This window comes from Pholis gunnellus (genome assembly GCF_910591455.1).
Source record: "Pholis gunnellus genome assembly, chromosome: 17".
Classification (NCBI taxonomy): Eukaryota; Metazoa; Chordata; class Actinopteri; order Perciformes; family Pholidae; genus Pholis; species Pholis gunnellus.
In genome coordinates this window covers 22,179,586-22,199,375 of record NC_136544.1, presented here as the reverse complement: position 1 = coordinate 22,199,375, position 19,790 = coordinate 22,179,586, and the positions used below count along the sequence as shown (strand labels likewise).

The 19,790-nt window shown below is 47.4% G+C and overlaps 1 protein-coding gene across 1 annotated transcript in view; it reads right to left on the bottom strand.

Moving 5' to 3' along the window:
* Positions 1-5,836: 5,836 nt before the first annotated feature.
* cdc27 (cell division cycle 27) overlaps positions 5,837-19,790 on the bottom strand; it is a 16,280-nt gene continuing 2,326 nt past the window's right edge. The window contains exons 2-20 of the mRNA XM_079177138.1: positions 19,291-19,366; positions 17,232-17,379; positions 16,932-17,057; positions 16,740-16,837; positions 16,415-16,560; positions 15,948-16,168; positions 14,475-14,574; positions 14,238-14,347; positions 12,657-12,756; positions 12,373-12,553; positions 12,077-12,249; positions 11,801-11,953; positions 10,517-10,597; positions 10,294-10,421; positions 10,095-10,212; positions 9,881-10,009; positions 9,475-9,549; positions 8,644-8,773; positions 5,837-6,182 (exon numbers count right to left, since the gene is read on the bottom strand). Coding sequence (XP_079033264.1) covers positions 6,091-6,182; positions 8,644-8,773; positions 9,475-9,549; positions 9,881-10,009; positions 10,095-10,212; positions 10,294-10,421; positions 10,517-10,597; positions 11,801-11,953; positions 12,077-12,249; positions 12,373-12,553; positions 12,657-12,756; positions 14,238-14,347; positions 14,475-14,574; positions 15,948-16,168; positions 16,415-16,560; positions 16,740-16,837; positions 16,932-17,057; positions 17,232-17,379; positions 19,291-19,366 — 2,385 coding nt within the window. The 3' untranslated portion in view covers positions 5,837-6,090. The remainder of the gene's footprint in view (positions 6,183-8,643; positions 8,774-9,474; positions 9,550-9,880; positions 10,010-10,094; positions 10,213-10,293; positions 10,422-10,516; positions 10,598-11,800; positions 11,954-12,076; positions 12,250-12,372; positions 12,554-12,656; positions 12,757-14,237; positions 14,348-14,474; positions 14,575-15,947; positions 16,169-16,414; positions 16,561-16,739; positions 16,838-16,931; positions 17,058-17,231; positions 17,380-19,290; positions 19,367-19,790) is intronic.

Below are 19,790 nucleotides of genomic sequence, written 5' to 3'. Positions count from 1 at the left end.
CTTAGCATTAGCTGAAATTTACTGGGTCTGTATATTTCTATGTGTAGCTTAGCATTAGCTATTATTAACTGGGTCAGTATGTGTCTATGTGTAGCTTAGCATTAGCTACTATTAAGTGGGTCAGTATCTTTCTATGTGTAGCTTAGCATTAGCTACTTTTAGCAGTGTATAAAGCCTGGTCTGTTTCCTTTCCTTCCTGTAGGGCGGGAGGTTTCCTGCCCACTGCCTGCCGTACAACGCAAACATCTCCTTTCCAGACTCTGCCTTCCCTGCTGCAAAAGCCAATCACATCCAGGTAATCCTCTGACCTGTCAGCCAATCACAGAGATGATTTATGTCCAAACAGTTTGGTTAAATACCTTTAAAACTCTACTGCTGGTTGAAAACACTGACCTCTATTTGGTTAACTGCAGTGCCGCCGAGCATTATGGGTGGTGTATGAGTCACTGCAGGGGGCGGCGCAAGTGTTTGAGGATCATGAGTTACCTGTCGGAGTGGGAGGAGTCACCTGGAACGACGACAAGTTCATCAAGTTCCGACACCTGCAGCACCGACTGCTGGAGAAGGGAAGCTGTGTGAGTACCTGTCTGTCTGAACGTCTGTCTGTCTGAATACCTGTCTGTGTGTCTGAGCGACTGTCTGTCTGTCCAACTGTCTGAACACCTGTCTATCTGATCCACTGTCTATCTGAACGGCTGTCTGTCTGTCTGAACAACAATTTGTCTAAACACCTGTCTATCTGAATACCTGTCTGTGTGTCTGAATGCCTGTCTGTCTTTCTAACCTGTCTCTCTCTCTCTCCAGTTGTCCAGTGTTGATGGTTTAGGTGTTTTGTCTTCTTACTTCAGTAATGTGACAGAAGTTCTGCAGCAGGTAAATAAACACTGATATATTAATATAAAACATATAAACATATATATTTATGTTTTTATATATATATATATTAGTGTGTCTAGTCATTGGGTGATAGGTCTGTCAGTCAGAGGCTTGCAGCTGAGGGGGCGGGTCTCTCTCTGTGTCACTCAGGACAGCGCAGCCTGTGGTTGGATGGCTCTGAGGAGAGATCTGCTCCGGGTCCTAGAGTCCACCCTTCACAACCAATCCACCTGTTTCACCTGGAGAGACTGAGGACAGTGACCACGCCCACTGAGGACAGTGACCACGCCCACCACTGGAAGAGGCCACGCCCGCTGACAACACTGACAATATTTATTATTAGTTCCTAGTTCTATCTATTTATTTATTTATTTATTAAGACATGTTTTATATTTTGATACCTATATTTTATATCTCAATGATCAATAAACTATATTAAAGCATCATGAAAATTGACAGTTTGACTTTTACCACACACACACACGCGCACGCGCACACACACGCGCACACGCGCTTGTATTTGGTGTGTCATTAACTGCAACACCAGCCGTTAGTGAAGGCTGATGTTTGTGTGGGGGGGGTAGCCCCGGGGTTCGGGTTATTAACCCTTTATTGAGACTTTAATCATCCACTCAGACAGTAAACATGCTGACTCAGCTCTGAAGTGACTCACACGTTTCTATTCTAGATTGTCTGTAGCTTCAGAAACATTCATGAATTTTAAAGGTTCATGTTTAAGATCTCATCCGTATTTAAACACATTAGTTTACATTGTTTTGATAAATTAACTTTTTAACTTGTCTTAAATATGAAAGTTTAACTGATGAGAGGTAACAGATACTGACCCAGTTAATATTAGCTAATGCTAAGCTACACATAGAAAGATACTGACCCAGTTAATATTAGCTAATGCTAAGCTACACATAGAAAGATACTGACCCAGTTAATATTAGCTAATGCTAAGCTACACATAGAAAGATACTGACCCAGTTAATATTAGCTAATGCTAAGCTACACATAGAAAGATACTGACCCAGTTAATATTAGCTAAAGCTAAGCTACACATAGAAAGATACTGACCCAGTTAATATTAGCTAAAGCTAAGCTACACATAGAAAGATACTGACCCAGTTAATATTAGCTAATGCTAAGCTACACATAGAAAGATACTGACCCAGTTAATATTAGCTAATGCTAAGCTACACAAAGAAAGATACTGACCCAGTTAATTTTAGCTAATGCTAAGCTACTTAACTCTGTTACTCTTAAAACGTGTTACTTTCACTTTCAGACTCATTCAGACTGTAACAGTGACTCACATTCAGTTTGTAGCTTGAAGCTTTTAACTCATGAAGGTCTGACTCACAGAAATACACTTTATCTAAAAACCACAAAGATAAGTCACAACTTCATCTGTTCATCAGAGAAACACTAAATAAAACCTGTCAGCACCAAACAGAGGGAAACCCAGACTCAAGAGTCAATGACAATAAGTCACATTTAATGGTACAATCTGTAACTTGAACTCAAACCTACAATTATTTAACTAACGTTTATTATTAACTATCCATCTATAAATCCAACCATGCTGGTCTATTGTTTGTGTATCATACCCACCATGTGTTCGAGGCTAGAGGGGGAGGCACCCAACCATTGCCTCTCTTTATACACTGGATGATGTCATCCGTGATGTCATTGGGTCAGACCAAGTATGGGGGGGTAGAGTATGTACAGGTAGATGTGTAGGTTAGTTGTAATCTGTTTCACATTGTTGTGAGGGTGTAGCAAACTGTAAAGGATATAAAGCTGTAAGGACGAGCTTTCATCTGTTCAGCATTGGAGTCAGTGATCGGCGTCTCCTGCCTCATGGAACGAGATCCTGCTGATAGGAGGCGCTATATAAAGAACAGGGAGAAGATCAGTGTGTAGCTGTGTGCACGAGATTATCTTACTTTATGATGAGTTTATTCAGTTACGCTAAGTTAACCTTTTGTTTAATATATGTTTGGTTACACGTGTAGCACTTTATGTAAATGAGACACCTTTTGTTATCGGAACGAAGTCTCTCGTGTCTCCGACCACTTCAGAAGCCACTCCGGTCAGGCTTCACCACGTTGTATATGTGTGTATATATGTATGTGTGTGTGTGTATATATATATATGTGTGTATATATGTATGTGTGTGTGTGTGTGTGTGTATATATATATATATATATATATATGTAAATGTGTATATCAATCAATCAAAATATATTTGTACAGCACTTTTTAAAATACAACAAAGGTCGCCCAAAGTGCTGCACATACAGTAGATAAGCAAACAAAGACTGAAGACGAGCGAACATGAAGGGAGGTTGTTCAAGAGCTCAGGAGCAGCAACAGGAGGACCGGTCGGCCGCGTTGTCATGTTTGTTCTTGGAACAAATAAAAGCTGTTGGTCAAGAGATCTCAGTGGGCGAGGTGGAGTTCATGGCTGCAGCCGGTCAGACAGACCGGAGCCATTTAAAGACTTCAAAACAAATAACATTTTAAAATGAATTCTGTACTCTACAGGTAGCCAATGAAGGGATTTTAAGATTGGTGAAATGTGTTCACGCCTACCTGTAAACGTGGAGCTGCAGAGTTCTGCACCAGCTGAAGGTTTTATATACAACCGTCCAGCCTGGAGGAGAGAAAAGCATGAATCACTTTCTGCAGGTTGACGATAGAAAGACTTTGACTTTAGAGTCTGAGCTGAAAGAAGCTGACTTTGAAGACCTTAAGGTCATAAATGTAGACCGTGTACAAAGAGCTTCTTCCTGTTTTCGGAGGCAGAGCGCCGAGCAACTGCACAGCCCAACTGTCACATCATGTGACAGATAACAGAAGACATAAATAAGGAGTGAGATCCTCTCAGAAGGTAGTTTGAGGACTCAGCCTGCTCCTCTCAGAGACACTGAGACTCAGTCGCTCTCCACAGAAAAACACTTAGAATCTTACTCTCAATATAATAACAGATGCTGTACTAACGGACATTCAAAGAGAATCCTCAGGAACATGATAGGAACATCCCAACGGGATATAAAAACATAACCGGGACATGATGGAAATACATTTGCTTTACTTGATTGATTATAAACCTTTAAAGCAAATCTTACTTGCTTGATAAACCTGTAAAGGAAATGAAACTACTCTGATCGACCCACTCACAGGATTTAGAGAAATCGTTTCGTCTCTGGTTACATGTTTGTGCTCCGAGTCCGCTGACATTGAGACGGAGCATCGTCCTGTGACGTGAAGGTGAGTTTGTGCTCTTCCTGCTGATGGACATTAAAACGATACAAAATAAAACAAACAAGCTGTTCACAGCGGGGAAGTCCACCCACAGGTATACCTGCCTCACAGTAGTGCAATCGTCTGCTCGATTCAGAGGAGCGATCCTACGTTAACCTTTTATCAAAGACCCTCCTTGAAATCGTTGCCCAACATTGATGAACCGTATGAGGAATCCTGCTGTAGCTCGATGGTCTACTGAAGACCAGAGGCCTGAAACAGACCGGCCGAGGCTCTCGTGTCATACTTGACATCTGAGAACTGATAGAAAAGCCCACCAGGGGATTTATTACCGTGATCTCTGTTTGACCTTCATTGAGGAAGAGAACATAGAGCGAGAGCAGCTGTTCACATCAGGCAGCACATTACAGAATGTATTGAGGGGAAAGTATGTTTGAACGTCGTCGGCATAGAGGTGATAAGAAATGTTCTACGCTGATGATGTCCAGCTCTACATCTCCACGGAGGTCGTGACCTCTGCTACTCACTCCATCTCACCAGCTGCCTCACGGACATTAAATCATGGACGCAAACCAACTTCCTCAAACTCAACTGTGATAAATCTGACATGATCATCATCGGTCCCAAATCCCTCATGAAACCATTCACAACTTCACCATCGAGAACTCCCCTCCGTCCCCCTCCCCACACATCAACCTCTCCTCTGAACACCACGACAACCACATCACCAGAACTGCCTTTTTCCACTTAACAAACATCGCCCGTCTCCGCCCATCAGTCTCCTCATCTGCTGCTGAAACTCTGATCCACGTCTTCATCACCTCCAGAGTCGACTACTGCACCAGCATTCTTCACGGCACATCATCCAAAATCCTCAATAAACTCCAGAACATCCAGAGCTCTGCTGCTCGCCTGCTCACCCACTGCTGCTCCCGAGACCACATCACCTGTTCTCCAGAACCTCCACTGGCACCCGGTCCCACAACGGATCCAATACAAAGTCCTTCTGCTCCCTCATGAAGCCCTCCATGATCAGGCCCCTCCTACCTCACCGACCTGCTCCACCACCACACTCCATCCTCCCGTCTCCTCCACTCAGGACCGAGCAGCGGACACGGACAGAGCCTTCTCCATGTCTGCCCCTCCCTCTGGATCTCCCCCCAAACACACCGAGACCGCACCGAGACCGCACCGAGACCGCACCGACCCCTCACCGACCCCCCCACCGACCCCTCACCCCCTTCAGCGTGTGAGACGTTCTGAAACCAGATGGAAAAACATCACAGACACACAGACAGATTCAAACCTTTAGAAAACACCCGTTCAGGTCCAGACACAGGAGCACGTTTATAAAGACCTCCACCAGCTGAGACTCTCTGAGACTCTGGGTCAGAGGTTGAACCCGTCTGTCTGATTCACGTGTCTCACTGTAACATTTTAGATTTCAGACTAATTGATTAATTAAAGTTGCTGCCGACTAACGAACTGCTTTGTCACCTGAGTTCTCTTCTTCTGCTCTTTCCTCATGAATCTCTTCTTCTGTGGTCACACCTCCACCTGCTGGAGTCACACATGAAGTGTCGTTGACGGTCACAGGTAGAATCAATATTCACTCACCTGGTCCAATCACTGCAGAGCTCTGATTGGCTGTTGGTAGCAGGAAGTCGACAGACAGCAGGGGCGGGGTTTACACGTTTTTATTGATTTATTTCCATAACGATGATAAAAAGAACATAAAAAACAGCTGTGATGTCAGAAGACAAGCTTAATGACGTATGAGGAAGAGGGGCGGGGCTTCAGGGCAGCAGCAGTCTGTTTCAGCCAATCAGAAGACAGTGAGGAGGGGCGGAGCGTGACTGAACAGCCGTCTGTCAGAATGTTGTGTAGCAATAGGACTGCTCCAGCCAATCGGGGCAGGGCGTGGCATGACGGGGGGCGGGGTTAAAGGACGTCGTCACTCTCAGCCGTGTGGAGCTGCGTGTCGTCAGCGTCTGTCATGATGCTGCTGTCCTGACTGTCGTCCACTTCAGCAGCTAGACAGGCGGAGACAGACAGACAGGTAATGAGAGACGGGTGGACACAGAGACAGAGACAACATCACAAGTCTCTGAATAGTCATTTCCTCGCTCCTCGCTCTGAGGAGAGAGGAGAGAGGAGAGATCTCTGAGGAGCCATGAGCGAGGACGCACGAGAGCAGCCTTCCAGGAAGTGTTTTAACGGCCGACACGCCCCCTCAGTGTTCATCTGTGATGTGATTGGACGCTGCAGACGATCGACTGATGACGTGTTTCAACATGTAAACAGTGAAGATTAAACTCTAGTTTATATTTGATCTGTTCTCTGGTTTAAATAGATGTTCATTGTAGTCTGAACAACAAAAGAACCACAAACAACTTCCTTCATTTAGTAAAGATTTGTGTTTTCATGATGTTTCCTCAATAACTTCATGATGAAAGGATGAAAGTGAATCTTTACATCATTGATCATCATTTCATTCAGTCACTGAGGATCATTCAGAGTTTCATGAGTTTCATCATTTCAGAGAAACAATCATCATGTTCTGCTGATTTCATGATGACGTCACAGTTTAAAACGTTCAGACGCAGATAATCATAAACAAGACGAAAACATTCCACCGTAGAGATGATCCTGATCTCATGAACACAGTTTAACAGACTACAGAGACGATCACTGTGTTTATGAGTTATTAGTGTTATTAGTTACTATTATTAGTCCAGAGATCATGTGAACAGACTCACACTCCTCTAAAGTCTCTCCAGCTGTTAAAGCGACTGACAGCTGATCCAGGTGTGATCAGCTGATCCAGGTGTGATCAGCTGATCCAGGTGTGATCAGCTGATCCAGATGTGATCAGCTGATCCAGGTGTGATCAGCTGATCCTCGTCATCAGAAACAGACGTCGCTTCACGCGACGCTTCTGAGGAAAGGACGTCTCATGTCTCTTAAACATGTTTCCTCATCTCCTCTCTCCTCGCTTGGTTTCCTCCATGCATCCCTGGTGGGAGGTGAAGGAAAGGAGCGTGGGCAAACTATGGCCCGCGGGCCATATACGGTCCGTTGGGCTCTTTAATCCGGCCGTCAGATATCGGGACAAAATGTTCCAAATTACAGTAAAGACGCATTCATTTGGCCTTTTTCCTGCAACACCCGGCGGTTCAGTTGATCCACTAGATGGACTCCAGACACACTTGAGCTCTGCTGGTCTGGTCTCTATGACGCCCACACCGCCTTCACTGATTGGTTCTTAGCAGCACGGCGGTCCTTCCTGGTTCTTCACACTCCTATCACGTGACCCGGAAGATCACAACAACAACAACAGCAGCAGCAGCCTCGATCACCGATCCACTACCAGATGATTCAACATGGTGCCTGAGTACAGCTGCTGCTGACGTGTTGTGTTCACCAGCAGCTGTTCAGGTGAAGTCGGCTTCATTAGGAGGAAGCAGCTGTTAATGCAGCGGTCAGTGAGCAGCGTGTCCAGCGGAGGAATCAGACCTACGGAGCGGACGTCTGGAGTCACGTTAGCGGCTTCAGGGAGGCTGATGAACACAACGGAGGACTTTCCTGTTCTGATTCATGCTTATTTTGTTCTGCACAACTACTGTGACGTCTGCAGATCAAATGTAAAGGAACTCAACAGGAAATGCTCTCCAGCAGACAGAGAAGACTCCAGCAGAGCGACGAGAACAACAAGGAACCCGAGGAACGAGTGAGACGAGTCGACCACATTCATGGACCAGAATCTAGTCAACTTGTGTGTAATGTTGATTTTAAAGTACGTTTGATGAGATAAAGACCTGCAGCGCTGTAACCAACGTTAAGGCTGAAACATACAACTTCTACAACTTTCCACTAAACGTGTGTTTGAGTTCATAGAGGAAGATTTTAGAGAAGATCTGAAGTTTCAAACACTTTCATTGTTAAATGATTATTATTGTGTTTTGTTTAGCTAAGCAACCGATCTACTTCCTGTTTACACAGCAGCCACACGCCCAGCGCACACCAAGAGTCACGTGATGCTCGTTTTCAGACGCTTTCGTCTGGACGGAGGTCGTTTCTGAGACGATGCTGAAACGCCGTGAGGACGAAGATGGTTTAGTTTTAGTCCAACTCCCTTAAACTGGACGAGGTTCTGCTTCACTGAGCCAAGCTTCAAACATCAGGAGGATGCACAGAGGATGCTGCTGCTGTTTGGCTCTACGTGTGTGAGCAGACGTTCAGCCTGAGGAACATCAACAAATCACAGATCCAGTGAACTGATGAACACCTCACATCCTGAGAACTCAACCACACTGACACCAGACGTGAGCAGCACTGTTCACTGACATTACATGTTCTCTTTACTTGTTAGGTGATGGCTTTGACTTTAATTCATATGAGTTGACTCAGTGTGGCCCCTGAGCCAGAGGGTCCGCTGGTCTCTAAGAACACGTTAAACTAAAGAACATCATCACACGGCTGTACCGGTCTCACCTTCGTCCTCTGGCAGGTATCGCTTGTCGATGGCTTCTTTGATCTGGTTGTTTGCTCCTTTAGGATCCAAGTCCATCGCCCAGCTGAAGTTCATCAGAGCCAGGTGAGTCTGACCCAGCTTCTTATACACCTGAGGGGGCGGGGCCAAGGGGGCGGGGCCACGAAGAGACAGACAGGTTTACAGAACACCCGCCAGTCTATTCACTAAACACACTTTCTACATCTAAAACATGACTTATTAACTAGTGACATCATCGTGTATGGAGTCTGAAGATGCAACACATGAAAGGGTTAAACTCATTACCTTTCCTATGAGGAAGTAAACCACTCATTACCTTTCCTATGAGGAAGTAAACCACTCATTACCTTTCCTATGAGGACGTAAACCACTCATTACCTTTCCTATGAGGAAGTAAACCACTCATTACCTTTCCTATGAGGAAGTAAACCACTCATTACCTTTCCTATGAGGAAGTAAACCACTCATTACCTTTCCTATGAGGACGTAAACCACTCATTACCTTTCCTATGAGGAAGTAAACCACTCATTACCTTTCCTATGAGGAAGTAAACCACTCATTACCTTTCCTATGAGGACGTAAACCACTCATTACCTTTCCTATGAGGAAGTAAACCACTCATTACCTTTCCTATGAGGAAGTAAACCACTCATTACCTTTCCTATGAGGAAGTAAACCACTCATTACCTTTCCTATGAGGAAGTAAACCACTCATTACCTTTCCTATGAGGAAGTAAACCACTCATTACCTTTCCTATGAGGAAGTAAACCACTCATTACCTTTCCTATGAGGAAGTAAACCACTCATTACCTTTCCTATGAGGAAGTAAACCAGAGACTCTTTGGGAACGATCTGTTTCAACTCCTCCAACTCCTGAAGAGCAGCCTGCAGAGAGCGAGAGAGAGCGAGAGAGCGAGAGAGCGAGAGAGAGAGAGAGAGAGAGAGAGAGCGAGAGACATTGGATCCACATCATGGCAGAAAGTCCTTCAGCTGTAATTAATCTTCTTTAGAAATCGTAACTCTATAGAACGTCTAACTTTCTCTTCCTCGCTAAGATCGTTGAGAAAACAGTCGTGAATCAGTTGTGTGACTTTCTAAGGACATAAAAACATGGATGACCTGCTGCAGCTTCTTTCTTAACTCACTTCAAGGACTCCATGTTACCCTCCTAGAGCGTATCGTTGGGGCTGAATTGGTATAAATCAGTATTGGTTACCTTGTACTTGTCGTTAGCAAAGAGTATGGAGGCACGGTGGAACTTGCAGAGTGGATTTTTGGGGTCGATCACGATCGCTCTGTTCAGAGTCTCTAAAGCTGCATCAGACTTCTTCAACGCATGCTGCACCTGCACACACACAGAATCCATCAATCCCTGATTAACAGCAGGAGGCTGAAGCGGTTATCGATGGCGGACGCTACGAGCTACGTACCACTCCGATGTGACAGAGCAGCACGGAGCTCTGAGGGTTGATGCTCAAAGCTTTCTTAAAGTGGATTTCTGCCAAGTTGAACTTCTCCTGTTTGTAGTAAATCATCCCCAGACCGTACCTAAAGCAACACAGACAGCGTCAGAGGAACCGGGACTCGACCCGTCGGCCCTGTGATCAATAAACCAAGAGGGCACCGTACCAGGCGTTGTAGTGTCTGTTGTTCACTCTGATGGCGTTACGGAAGCAGGCGAGCGCTCGGTCCAACTCCTCCGTCAGAACAAACTCATGACCCAACAGAGTGTAGGCGTAAGCAAAGCCGGGGTCCACCTGAGACAGACGGGAGGACAGAGAGACGGGTCAGACACACCAGAGACCTACAGGTGACACCGCCCCAAACAGTAACCACGGTAACAGCGGCTCACCTGGATGGCTCTCTGGAAGAACTTGATGGCGATGTCATGCTCCCTCTGCAGACTGAAACAGTTTCCTGCTACACACCAGGCCTGCAGAGACAGACAGGTTATCAGAGCACAGGTGACTATATAGGACCCGGACCAGGCCGTAGAAGGTCTACCCAGCAGGAGGACCGGTATCTGCTCCTTTGTGTGAGGAGGAGCAGGAGGAGCAGGAGGAGCACTCCCAGAGCTCTACAACATGACCTACAGTGAGCCAGAATGTGATGCTGCCTGCAACATCATCCACTGGTTTGACTGGGAGTCACTGAAGGTCTGGGGAGGCAGATCCTTTGAGGGTCGCACAAACCTCCAGGTGCCACTAACGGTACCCTGACTGCTGTGAGGTACCGGGATAGAATCCTCAGACCCATTGTCCGACCGTACGCTGGTGCAGCAGGTCCTGGGTTCCTCCAGATGCAGCGGGTCCTGGGTTCCTCCGGATGCAGCGGGTCCTGGGTTCCTCCGGATGCAGCGGGTCCTGGGTTCCTCCGGATGCAGCGGGTCCTGGGTTCCTCCGGATGCAGCGGGTCCTGGGTTCCTCCGGATGCAGCGGGTCCTGGGTTCCTCCGGATGCAGCGGGTCCTGGGTTGCTCCGGATGCAGCGGGTCCTGGGTTCCTCCGGATGCAGCGGGTCCTGGGTTCCTCCGGATGCAGCGGGTCCTGGGTTCCTCCGGATGCAGCGGGTCCTGGGTTCCTCCGGATGCAGCGGGTCCTGGGTTCCTCCGGATGCAGCGGGTCCTGGGTTCCTCCGGATGCAGCGGGTCCTGGGTTGCTCCATGTCCAGGATGTGGTCAGGGTGTGTAGGCTGATCCTGGATGACGAAGGCATTGATGCCATTGACTGGTCTTCACGTTCAGACCTCAATCCTATAAAATACCTTTCAGACGTCCAGGACCTCACTGATGCCCTGATCCAGGTTTGGGAGGACACTATCTGTCGTCTCATCAGCAGCAAGCCCAGACGTTGTCGGGGGGGCAAACAGGCACGCGAGTTTGTTTTTTCACTGTAATGTTGAATGCAGCCCTCGGTTTCTATTGATCGTTCTAATTTAGTTCTCATCGAATTATCCGAGGAAGATTTTCAACTTGAATATTTTGTTCATTCAGATCTGATATATGGTTGTTTTGTAGTCAAATGAGATATATATATATATATATATATATATATATATATATAATAAAATAAATCCAGGTTTAAGGCCGGGCAGAACCAAACGTCTAAGCTCAGTCCAGTTTGAGGACCGGGTCTTACCTCGGGACAGTTCTTGTCCATGTCGGTCAGGTCTTTGGACAGGGCGGACAGCGCCACGTCTTTCTGCAGGTGCCACAGCGTAGTGGAATAAATCTCCATTCCTTCAACTCTGTATGACTCGATCCTGCGAACCTCGCTGAACAGACGCTCCGCCTACAAACAAACATTATGACATCACGACCACGTGAACAGAAACCAAACAGGTCACTCCCACTCGTACATAACGGAGGAGCTTATTGAAGCTGCTGTCAACGAGGCGCGTCACCTGTGTGTTACCTGTGTGTACTCGGCCAGCTCAAAGTAAGCCCTGCCGATGTGTGTGAGGACCCAGCCGGTGTTGTAGTGCTGAGGAGGCAGTGAGGTCAGGATGTTGATCGCTTCTCTGCAGTTGTACGAGCACAACGCCTGGTAACCGCGTCCAATCTCCCGTAGCAACGCCATCACGCTGTCTGTGTACACACATGTTTATAACGTCAGTGTCACTTCCTGTTCTTATTGTAGACGTTCAGGTTTAAGTGTAAGATCACGTTCCCACTCAGACCGAGTACTGCAGTATTTCATAGTAGTATTACCTGCAGCAGCCCTCTGGTACTGGGGGATCTTGGTGTCTGGTAGACTCAGACTGGCGTCCAGTCTCAAGATGTCCAGACTCTCGTTCAGGTTGCTGCTATTTGACGTCTTTGCTGATTTACATTTAGTTTTCCTGTTGGGGATCTTTGTAGGAAACTTCATCTTTAACTTCTTGCTGTTCTCCTGCAGAGACAGAGACAGACGTTAGGATGCTGTAAAGTACTACTTCAGTATTAGTTCAGCAGTACAGTGTTGTAGTACTGCAGTATTACTGTAGTAACAGTACCTTGGCAGTAGAACTGGCACTAGTGAACAGTCTGGAGCTTCTTCTGGGCTGAACGTTTGGAGGACCAGACATACTGGGACTGAGGACCTGAGGGGAGCCACTGAGAGACAGACAGGTCAACAGACAGACAGGTCATCAGACAGACAGGTCAACAGACAGACAGGTCATCAGACAGACAGGTCAACAGACAGACAGGTCAACAGACAGGTCAACAGACAGACAGGTCATCAGACAGACAGGTCATCAGACAGACAGGTCAACAGACAGACAGGTCAACAGACAGGTCAACAGACAGACAGGTCATCAGACAGACAGGTCAACAGACAGGTCAACAGACAGACAGGTCAACAGACAGACAGGTCATCAGACAGACAGGTCAACAGACAGACAGGTCATCAGACAGACAGGTCAACAGACAGACAGGTCAACAGACAGGTCAACAGACAGACAGGTCATCAGACAGACAGGTCAACAGACAGGTCAACAGACAGACAGGTCAACAGACAGACAGGTCATCAGACAGACAGGTCAACAGACAGGTCAACAGACAGACAGGTCAACAGACAGACAGGTCAACAGACAGGTCATCAGACAGACAGGTCATCAGACAGACAGGTCAACAGACAGACAGGTTGTCAGACAGACAGGTCAACAGACAGGTCAACAGACAGACAGGTCATCAGACAGACAGGTCAACAGACAGGTCAACAGACAGACAGGTCAACAGACAGACAGGTCAACAGACAGGTCATCAGACAGACAGGTCATCAGACAGACAGGTCAACAGACAGACATACAGGTCAACAGACAGACAGGTCAACAGACAGACAGGTCATCAGACAGACAGGTCATCAGACAGACAGGTCAACAGACAGACAGGTCATCAGACAGACAGGTCAACAGACAGACAGGTCAACAGACAGACAGGTCATCAGACAGACAGGTCAACAGACAGACAGGTCATCAGACAGACAGGTCAACAGACAGACAGGTCATCAGACAGACAGGTCATCAGACAGACAGGTCATCAGACAGACAGGTCATCAGACAGACAGGTCAACAGACAGACAGGTCATCAGACAGACAGGTCAACAGACAGACAGGTCATCAGACAGACAGGTCATCAGACAGACAGGTCAACAGACAGACAGGTCAACAGACAGACAGGTCATCAGACAGACAGGTCAACAGACAGGTCATCAGACAGACAGGTCAACAGACAGACAGGTCAACAGACAGGTCAACAGACAGACAGGTCAACAGACAGGTCAACAGACAGGTCAACAGACAGACAGGTCAACAGACAGGTCAACAGACAGACAGGTCAACAGACAGACAGGTCAACAGACAGGTCATCAGACAGACAGGTCATCAGACAGACAGGTCATCAGACAGACAGGTCAACAGACAGGTCATCAGACAGACAGGTCAACAGACAGGTCATCAGACAGACAGGTCATCAGACAGACAGGTCAACAGACAGGTCAACAGACAGACAGGTCAACAGACAGACAGGTCAACAGACAGACAGGTCGTCAGACAGACAGGTCGTCAGACAGACAGAGTGGGTGCTGTAGTTACCTGGTGTGAGGGGCGGAGCTCTGTGATTGGTTGAAGGGGATGGGGAGAACATCTCTGCTGTTTCCACTCTGACTGAAGACAGACTTTGACTGACTGATCCTGGAGACAGACTGAGACACAGAACGAACCGGGTTCATCAGGTCTCTTGTAGAGCAGCCCCTGTATGTGTAATGTGTTTATAATGTGTGTATATGTGTGCAATGCGTGTATAATATTGTAATGTGTGTGTGTGTGTACCTTCTTGCTCGGAGCTGTAGATTGTGTTTCCATGGTAGCTGAATAGTTCTGTAGATACGTGGGGTCTCCCGGGCTGGGCTCCAGAGGCAGGATGCCAAAACTATAGAAAACAATGAACGTTAAGAATGATGCAAATGTTTTTCTCTAAGAAGACAAAAGGTAAAGAAGTGTTGGGACCATGTGCTGCTGATCAAAGGAAAAGACAAAAGCCTGAGTTAAGACAACAACACCAAACCCCCAAGAAACAGGTTGTCCAAAACTCAGGGCTGAGTTCGCTGCGTCCTCATTGTACGAGGCCGGGAATGCCGAGGCGGGACCGCTGGGTTTACGACCGGATGTCACCGAGTTGATCAAATATCAGAGTGTACCTGAACGCACCACCGTTCCCGTCTGACTGGCATCAGAGAAGAACTGTTGCTTTCAAAAGAACCTACGTCAGTCTTAAATTCACAGATGAATAAAGACTGTTTTTGTTTTTGTATCCTGAGAACAGATAGCGAAACGCTCTGCCAACACACAGGTTTTATTGTCGCGCAGCTGAAAGCTCCGCACCGGAGTTTAACCAAGAAACCCGGAAGGACCACTAAAAGGTGCTCTCACCGTAAGAGGGTTCACATGGTGCCATGGCTTAGTGAGGTCCCTGTGTGTTTATTACCTGGTAACAGAGGGGTAAACCAACAGAGGGGTAAACCATCAGAGGGGTAAACCATCAGAGGGGTAAACCAACAGAGGGGTAAACCAACAGAGGGGTAAACCATCAGAGGGGTAAACCAACAGAGGGGTAAACCATCAGAGGGGTAAACCAACAGAGGGGTAAACCATCAGAGGGGTAAACCAACAGAGGGGTAAACCAACAGAGGGGTAAACCAACAGAGGGGTAAACCAACAGAGGGGTAAACCATCAGAGGGGTAAACCATCAGAGGGGTAAACCATCAGAGGGGTAAACCATCAGAGGGGTAAACCATCAGAGGGGTAAACCAACAGAGGGGTAAACCAACAGAGGGGTAAACCAACAGAGGGGTAAACCAACAGAGGGGTAAACCATCAGAGGGGTAAACCATCAGAGGGGTAAACCAACAGAGGGGTAAACCAACAGAGGGGTAAACCATCAGAGGGGTAAACCATCAGAGGGGTAAACCAACAGAGGGGTAAACCATCAGAGGGGTAAACCATCAGAGGGGTAAACCATCAGAGGGGTAAACCATCAGAGGGGTAAACCAACAGACAGGGACTCTCTTTATGTTTGTATTCATATAAATTCCCTCATTGGGTTAAAAAAATGTGATGTCATGGGTAATAAACAAATAATAATAATAAACTGTAAAACGAGGTGTTTCTACTGATCACAGAGCAGCAGTGTTTCTATTGGTGGGTTGTGTTTCCCCGTCATTCAGGGGGAAATGTTCCCATTTAACAAGAGAGTTAAATGGGAACGTTTACCTGTAGAGGTGTTACATGTGTTAAGAACTCACCTGGGTGTCAGCGGGCTGAGTGCTGCAGGTCCTCCAAGTAAACTCCGCCCACTTTTGGGCTTGTTCTGTTTAGCCAACAAGGACCCAGTTGACGCCATGGAAACCGAGTTACCCAATAGGGAGCCAGTCTCCGGGGAGATTAGGGAGGAGTCAATGTAGGAAACCGACAAATCAGACATCAGCTTTCCGTTAGACGATTCTAGATTTAAACGATTCAACTCCTGGGAAGAAAACAAAACATATGTCAACATCATTTAATCTGATTATCAGACTACAACCACCCCATTAATGTGATCATTTAATCTGATTATCAGACTACAACCACCCCATTAATGTGATCATTTAATCTGATTATCAGACTACAACCACCCCATTAATGTGATCATTTAATCTGATTATCAGATTTAAGACATTGAAAGTAACTTTATCCCTCAGTAATCTGAGTAGTGGAGGTGTATTTTATGTACCAGGGTGTCCTGGGGCGTCTCCATGAGGGCGGTGTCTAGGCGGTGGGGGGGGTTCTGGGCGGGGCTAACAGAAGGAGGCAGCGGTGCTATAGAAGAGTTGTGTAGAGAGGACAACCTAAAGACTTGATCTGGATCTGGTTTCTCTCCTGGAACACAGAAGTAAATCACATGATGACGTTAGTTAGTGTCGGGACTCACCTGGTGAGGTAGGTGTGGGTGTGTGTGTGTGTGTGTGTGTGTGTGTGTGTGTGTGTGTGTGTGTGTGTGTGTGTGTGTGTGTGTGTGTGTGTGTGTGTGTGTGTGTGTGTGTGTGTGTGTGAATTACCAAGGTGACAGAGGTTCTGGAAAGGCGACCAGAGGAACGGGTTCAGAGTTAAACTCCTCTGGAAACATTCTGCACCTTTAGCAACACGATCTGTCTTACTGCTCAGACAGACAGACAGAGAGAGAGAGATGGGTCAGTAAACTGGTATCTGACATCATTAACACCGGTAGCAGATTGACTGAACTATTTTACCAGTAAATGTGTCCCAGTAACGACAGTGTGAAGGGGGCGGAGTCTCCAAACTCTGTGATGATATCATCCTGACTCTTCTGTTTGTTCAGCACTCCACCAATCAGAACCTGTTCTCCTTCAGCCAGCCTGAGAGACAGACAGGTAGATAAAGAGAGAGACAGGTTTACAGCCTTAGTCATTTGGTTTCATTTTCAAATGTCTCAGAATTACCAGCTCCATTGAAAGACATAAAAATGTCTGTTTCTACTGGTTCTACTGGTACAAAAGTACGACTAGTTTTAACTAGTTCTGTGTGCTTACTTGCTGAGTTCGACGCAGCACTTTGCCAACAAGAATCGAACCTGCGGCGTGGAGCAGCTGTGAGCCTTCAACAGCCGGTACGCTTTATATGGCTTCCCCGAGCGGTAGTAACATGTAGCCAACAGGTAGAGGGCCTCCTCTGACCTCACTGAGAGACAGACAGGTAGACAAACAGGTAGAAAGTTAGGGCAACATGTAGCCAACAGGTACAGGGCAGTATGGTGCACGGACACAAGGAACCAGACGAATGCATCGGGACATATGGAGCCGGACGTATGGAGCCGGACGTATGGAGCCGGACGTATGGAGCCGGACGTATGGAACCGGACGTATGGAACCGGACGTATGGAGCCGGACGTATGGAGCCGGACGTATGGAGCGGGACGTATGGAGCCGGACGTATGGAACCGGACGCATGGAGCGGGACGCATGGAACTGGACGCAAGGAACCGGACGTATGGAGCAGAACGTATGGAGCCGGACGTATGGAACCGGACGTATGGAACCGGACGTATGGAGCCGGACGTATGGAGCCGGACGTATGGAGCGGGACGCATGGAACTGGACGTATGGAACCGGACGCATGGAGCGGGACGCATGGAACTGGACGCAAGGAACCGGACGTATGGAGCAGAACGTATGGAACCGGACGTATGGAGCCAGACGCATGGAGCCGGACGTATGGAACTGGACGCAAGGAACCGGACGTATGGAGCGGAACGTATGGAACCGGACGTATGGAACCGGACGTATGGAACCGGACGTATGGAACTGGACGCAAGGAACCGGACGTATGGAGCGGAACGTATGGAACCGGACGTATGGAACCGGACGTATGGAACCGGACGCAAGGAACCGGACGCATGGAGCGGGACGTATGGAACCGGACGTATGGAACCGGACGCAAGGAACCGGACGCATGGAGCGGGACGTATGGAACCGGACGCAAGGAACTGGACGTATGGATCGGAACGTACGGAACCGGACGTATGGAGCGGGACGTATGGAACCGGACACAAGGAACTGGACGTATGGATCGGAACGTATGGAACTGGACGTATGGAACCGGACTCATGGAGCGGGACTCAAGGAACCGGACGGATGTCCATTCTTTGTTAAAAGCTCTGTTTTCACGTTCCACTTCTCTCTTTTTAGAGCACGCCATGTGAAACTGCTTCTCCGACTCTCTCTCTCTCTCTCTCTCTCTCTCTCAAAAGCCTCTTCAAGCGATGTGTGACCCTTTGGCTTCACTTTCACTCGCACTAACGTTACCGGTTGACTGTGGCTAAGTGGAGAGCAGGGCCGTCCTTCAATCAGAAGGTTGGTGGTTCGATCCCCGGCTCCGCTAGTCGCATGTCGAGGTGCCCTTGAGCAAGACACTTAACCCCCCAAAAATTGCTCCCTTAGCTGTGCCTACTGCTAAATGGCTAATGTAATGTTACCACCAGCAGCTCGACAAACTTTGCAACATATCGTCTTTTGGTCTACGTCAGATTTTTTTAAACCAAAGCTCTTCCAATCAGCAGACACAGCTCCTCTCTGGGGCTCAGACTCTATCGCTGCATCTCCGGTCTGTCGTTGTTCCTCCTGCATCGCTCTGTTCTGTTCTTTAATGTAGCGTTACTGTAGCGACGGAGCCTCTCCAGCTGTTAGCACACCGTAATGCTAGCGGGCTAGCTAGCGAGCTGTACCCAGCATGCAGTTCGGTGTAATTTTATAAATGTACAATTATTAGTGTTACAAATAGTTTGTGTCACAGACTGTTGTGTGGTGGTGTTTTGCTGTTAAAGAGCGTTAGTTGTGGGTTATTGTTATAAAGTTATAACATCACTAGAGTCCCTCTCATTACACTAAGACCACTAGCGCCTTTAACGGTGAACAATACATCCTGCTGCCCGTTGAAGAGTGGCAGCAGTTGTTTCGGCGATGCACCGGTATGACGGTGTGTGAACAATTAATATCATACGGGAAATTAAAGCGGTATACCGCCCAGCACTATGTAAAGGGCATCTAGTGATCTCACTGAGCAGACAGGTGATCAGACACAGACGAGGGTTACCTTCAGCGTAGAGTCTCTCAGCGAGGAACACAGCATCCAGGTAGGCGTAGTGGTTTAGAGCCTGCCACACTGCAGCCTGAACAGACAGAAAAACACACTTTATTCAAACCTAAACCGTCTTCTGCTCCAACAATGTGGTGGAAAGAAACCCAGAAGACGCATCAGTCTGAGAACAGGTACACTACAGTAGAGCATGGCTGTTTAGCCGGTGGAAACGCTGTAGTGTTACACGGTTATTTAATGTTCAACGGGGCTGTGCAGCAAAATGTAGTTTGTAGTCCAATGTAGCTCCATAAGAAAAACACACAGATAAAAACTGATGTGTGGAGGATGAATGAAGAGGAGAGAAGCTGCTGTGAAGTAACAGACCTCAGCAGGTGATCAGGTTGTCTCTTAATATCTTTGAGCTCTTCCCACCAACATCACTGATGATCTGTAGAGTCCTGCACTCCTGGACCCTGAACATCTCACGTTAGTTTGAAATGTTTTCTATTGCTCCT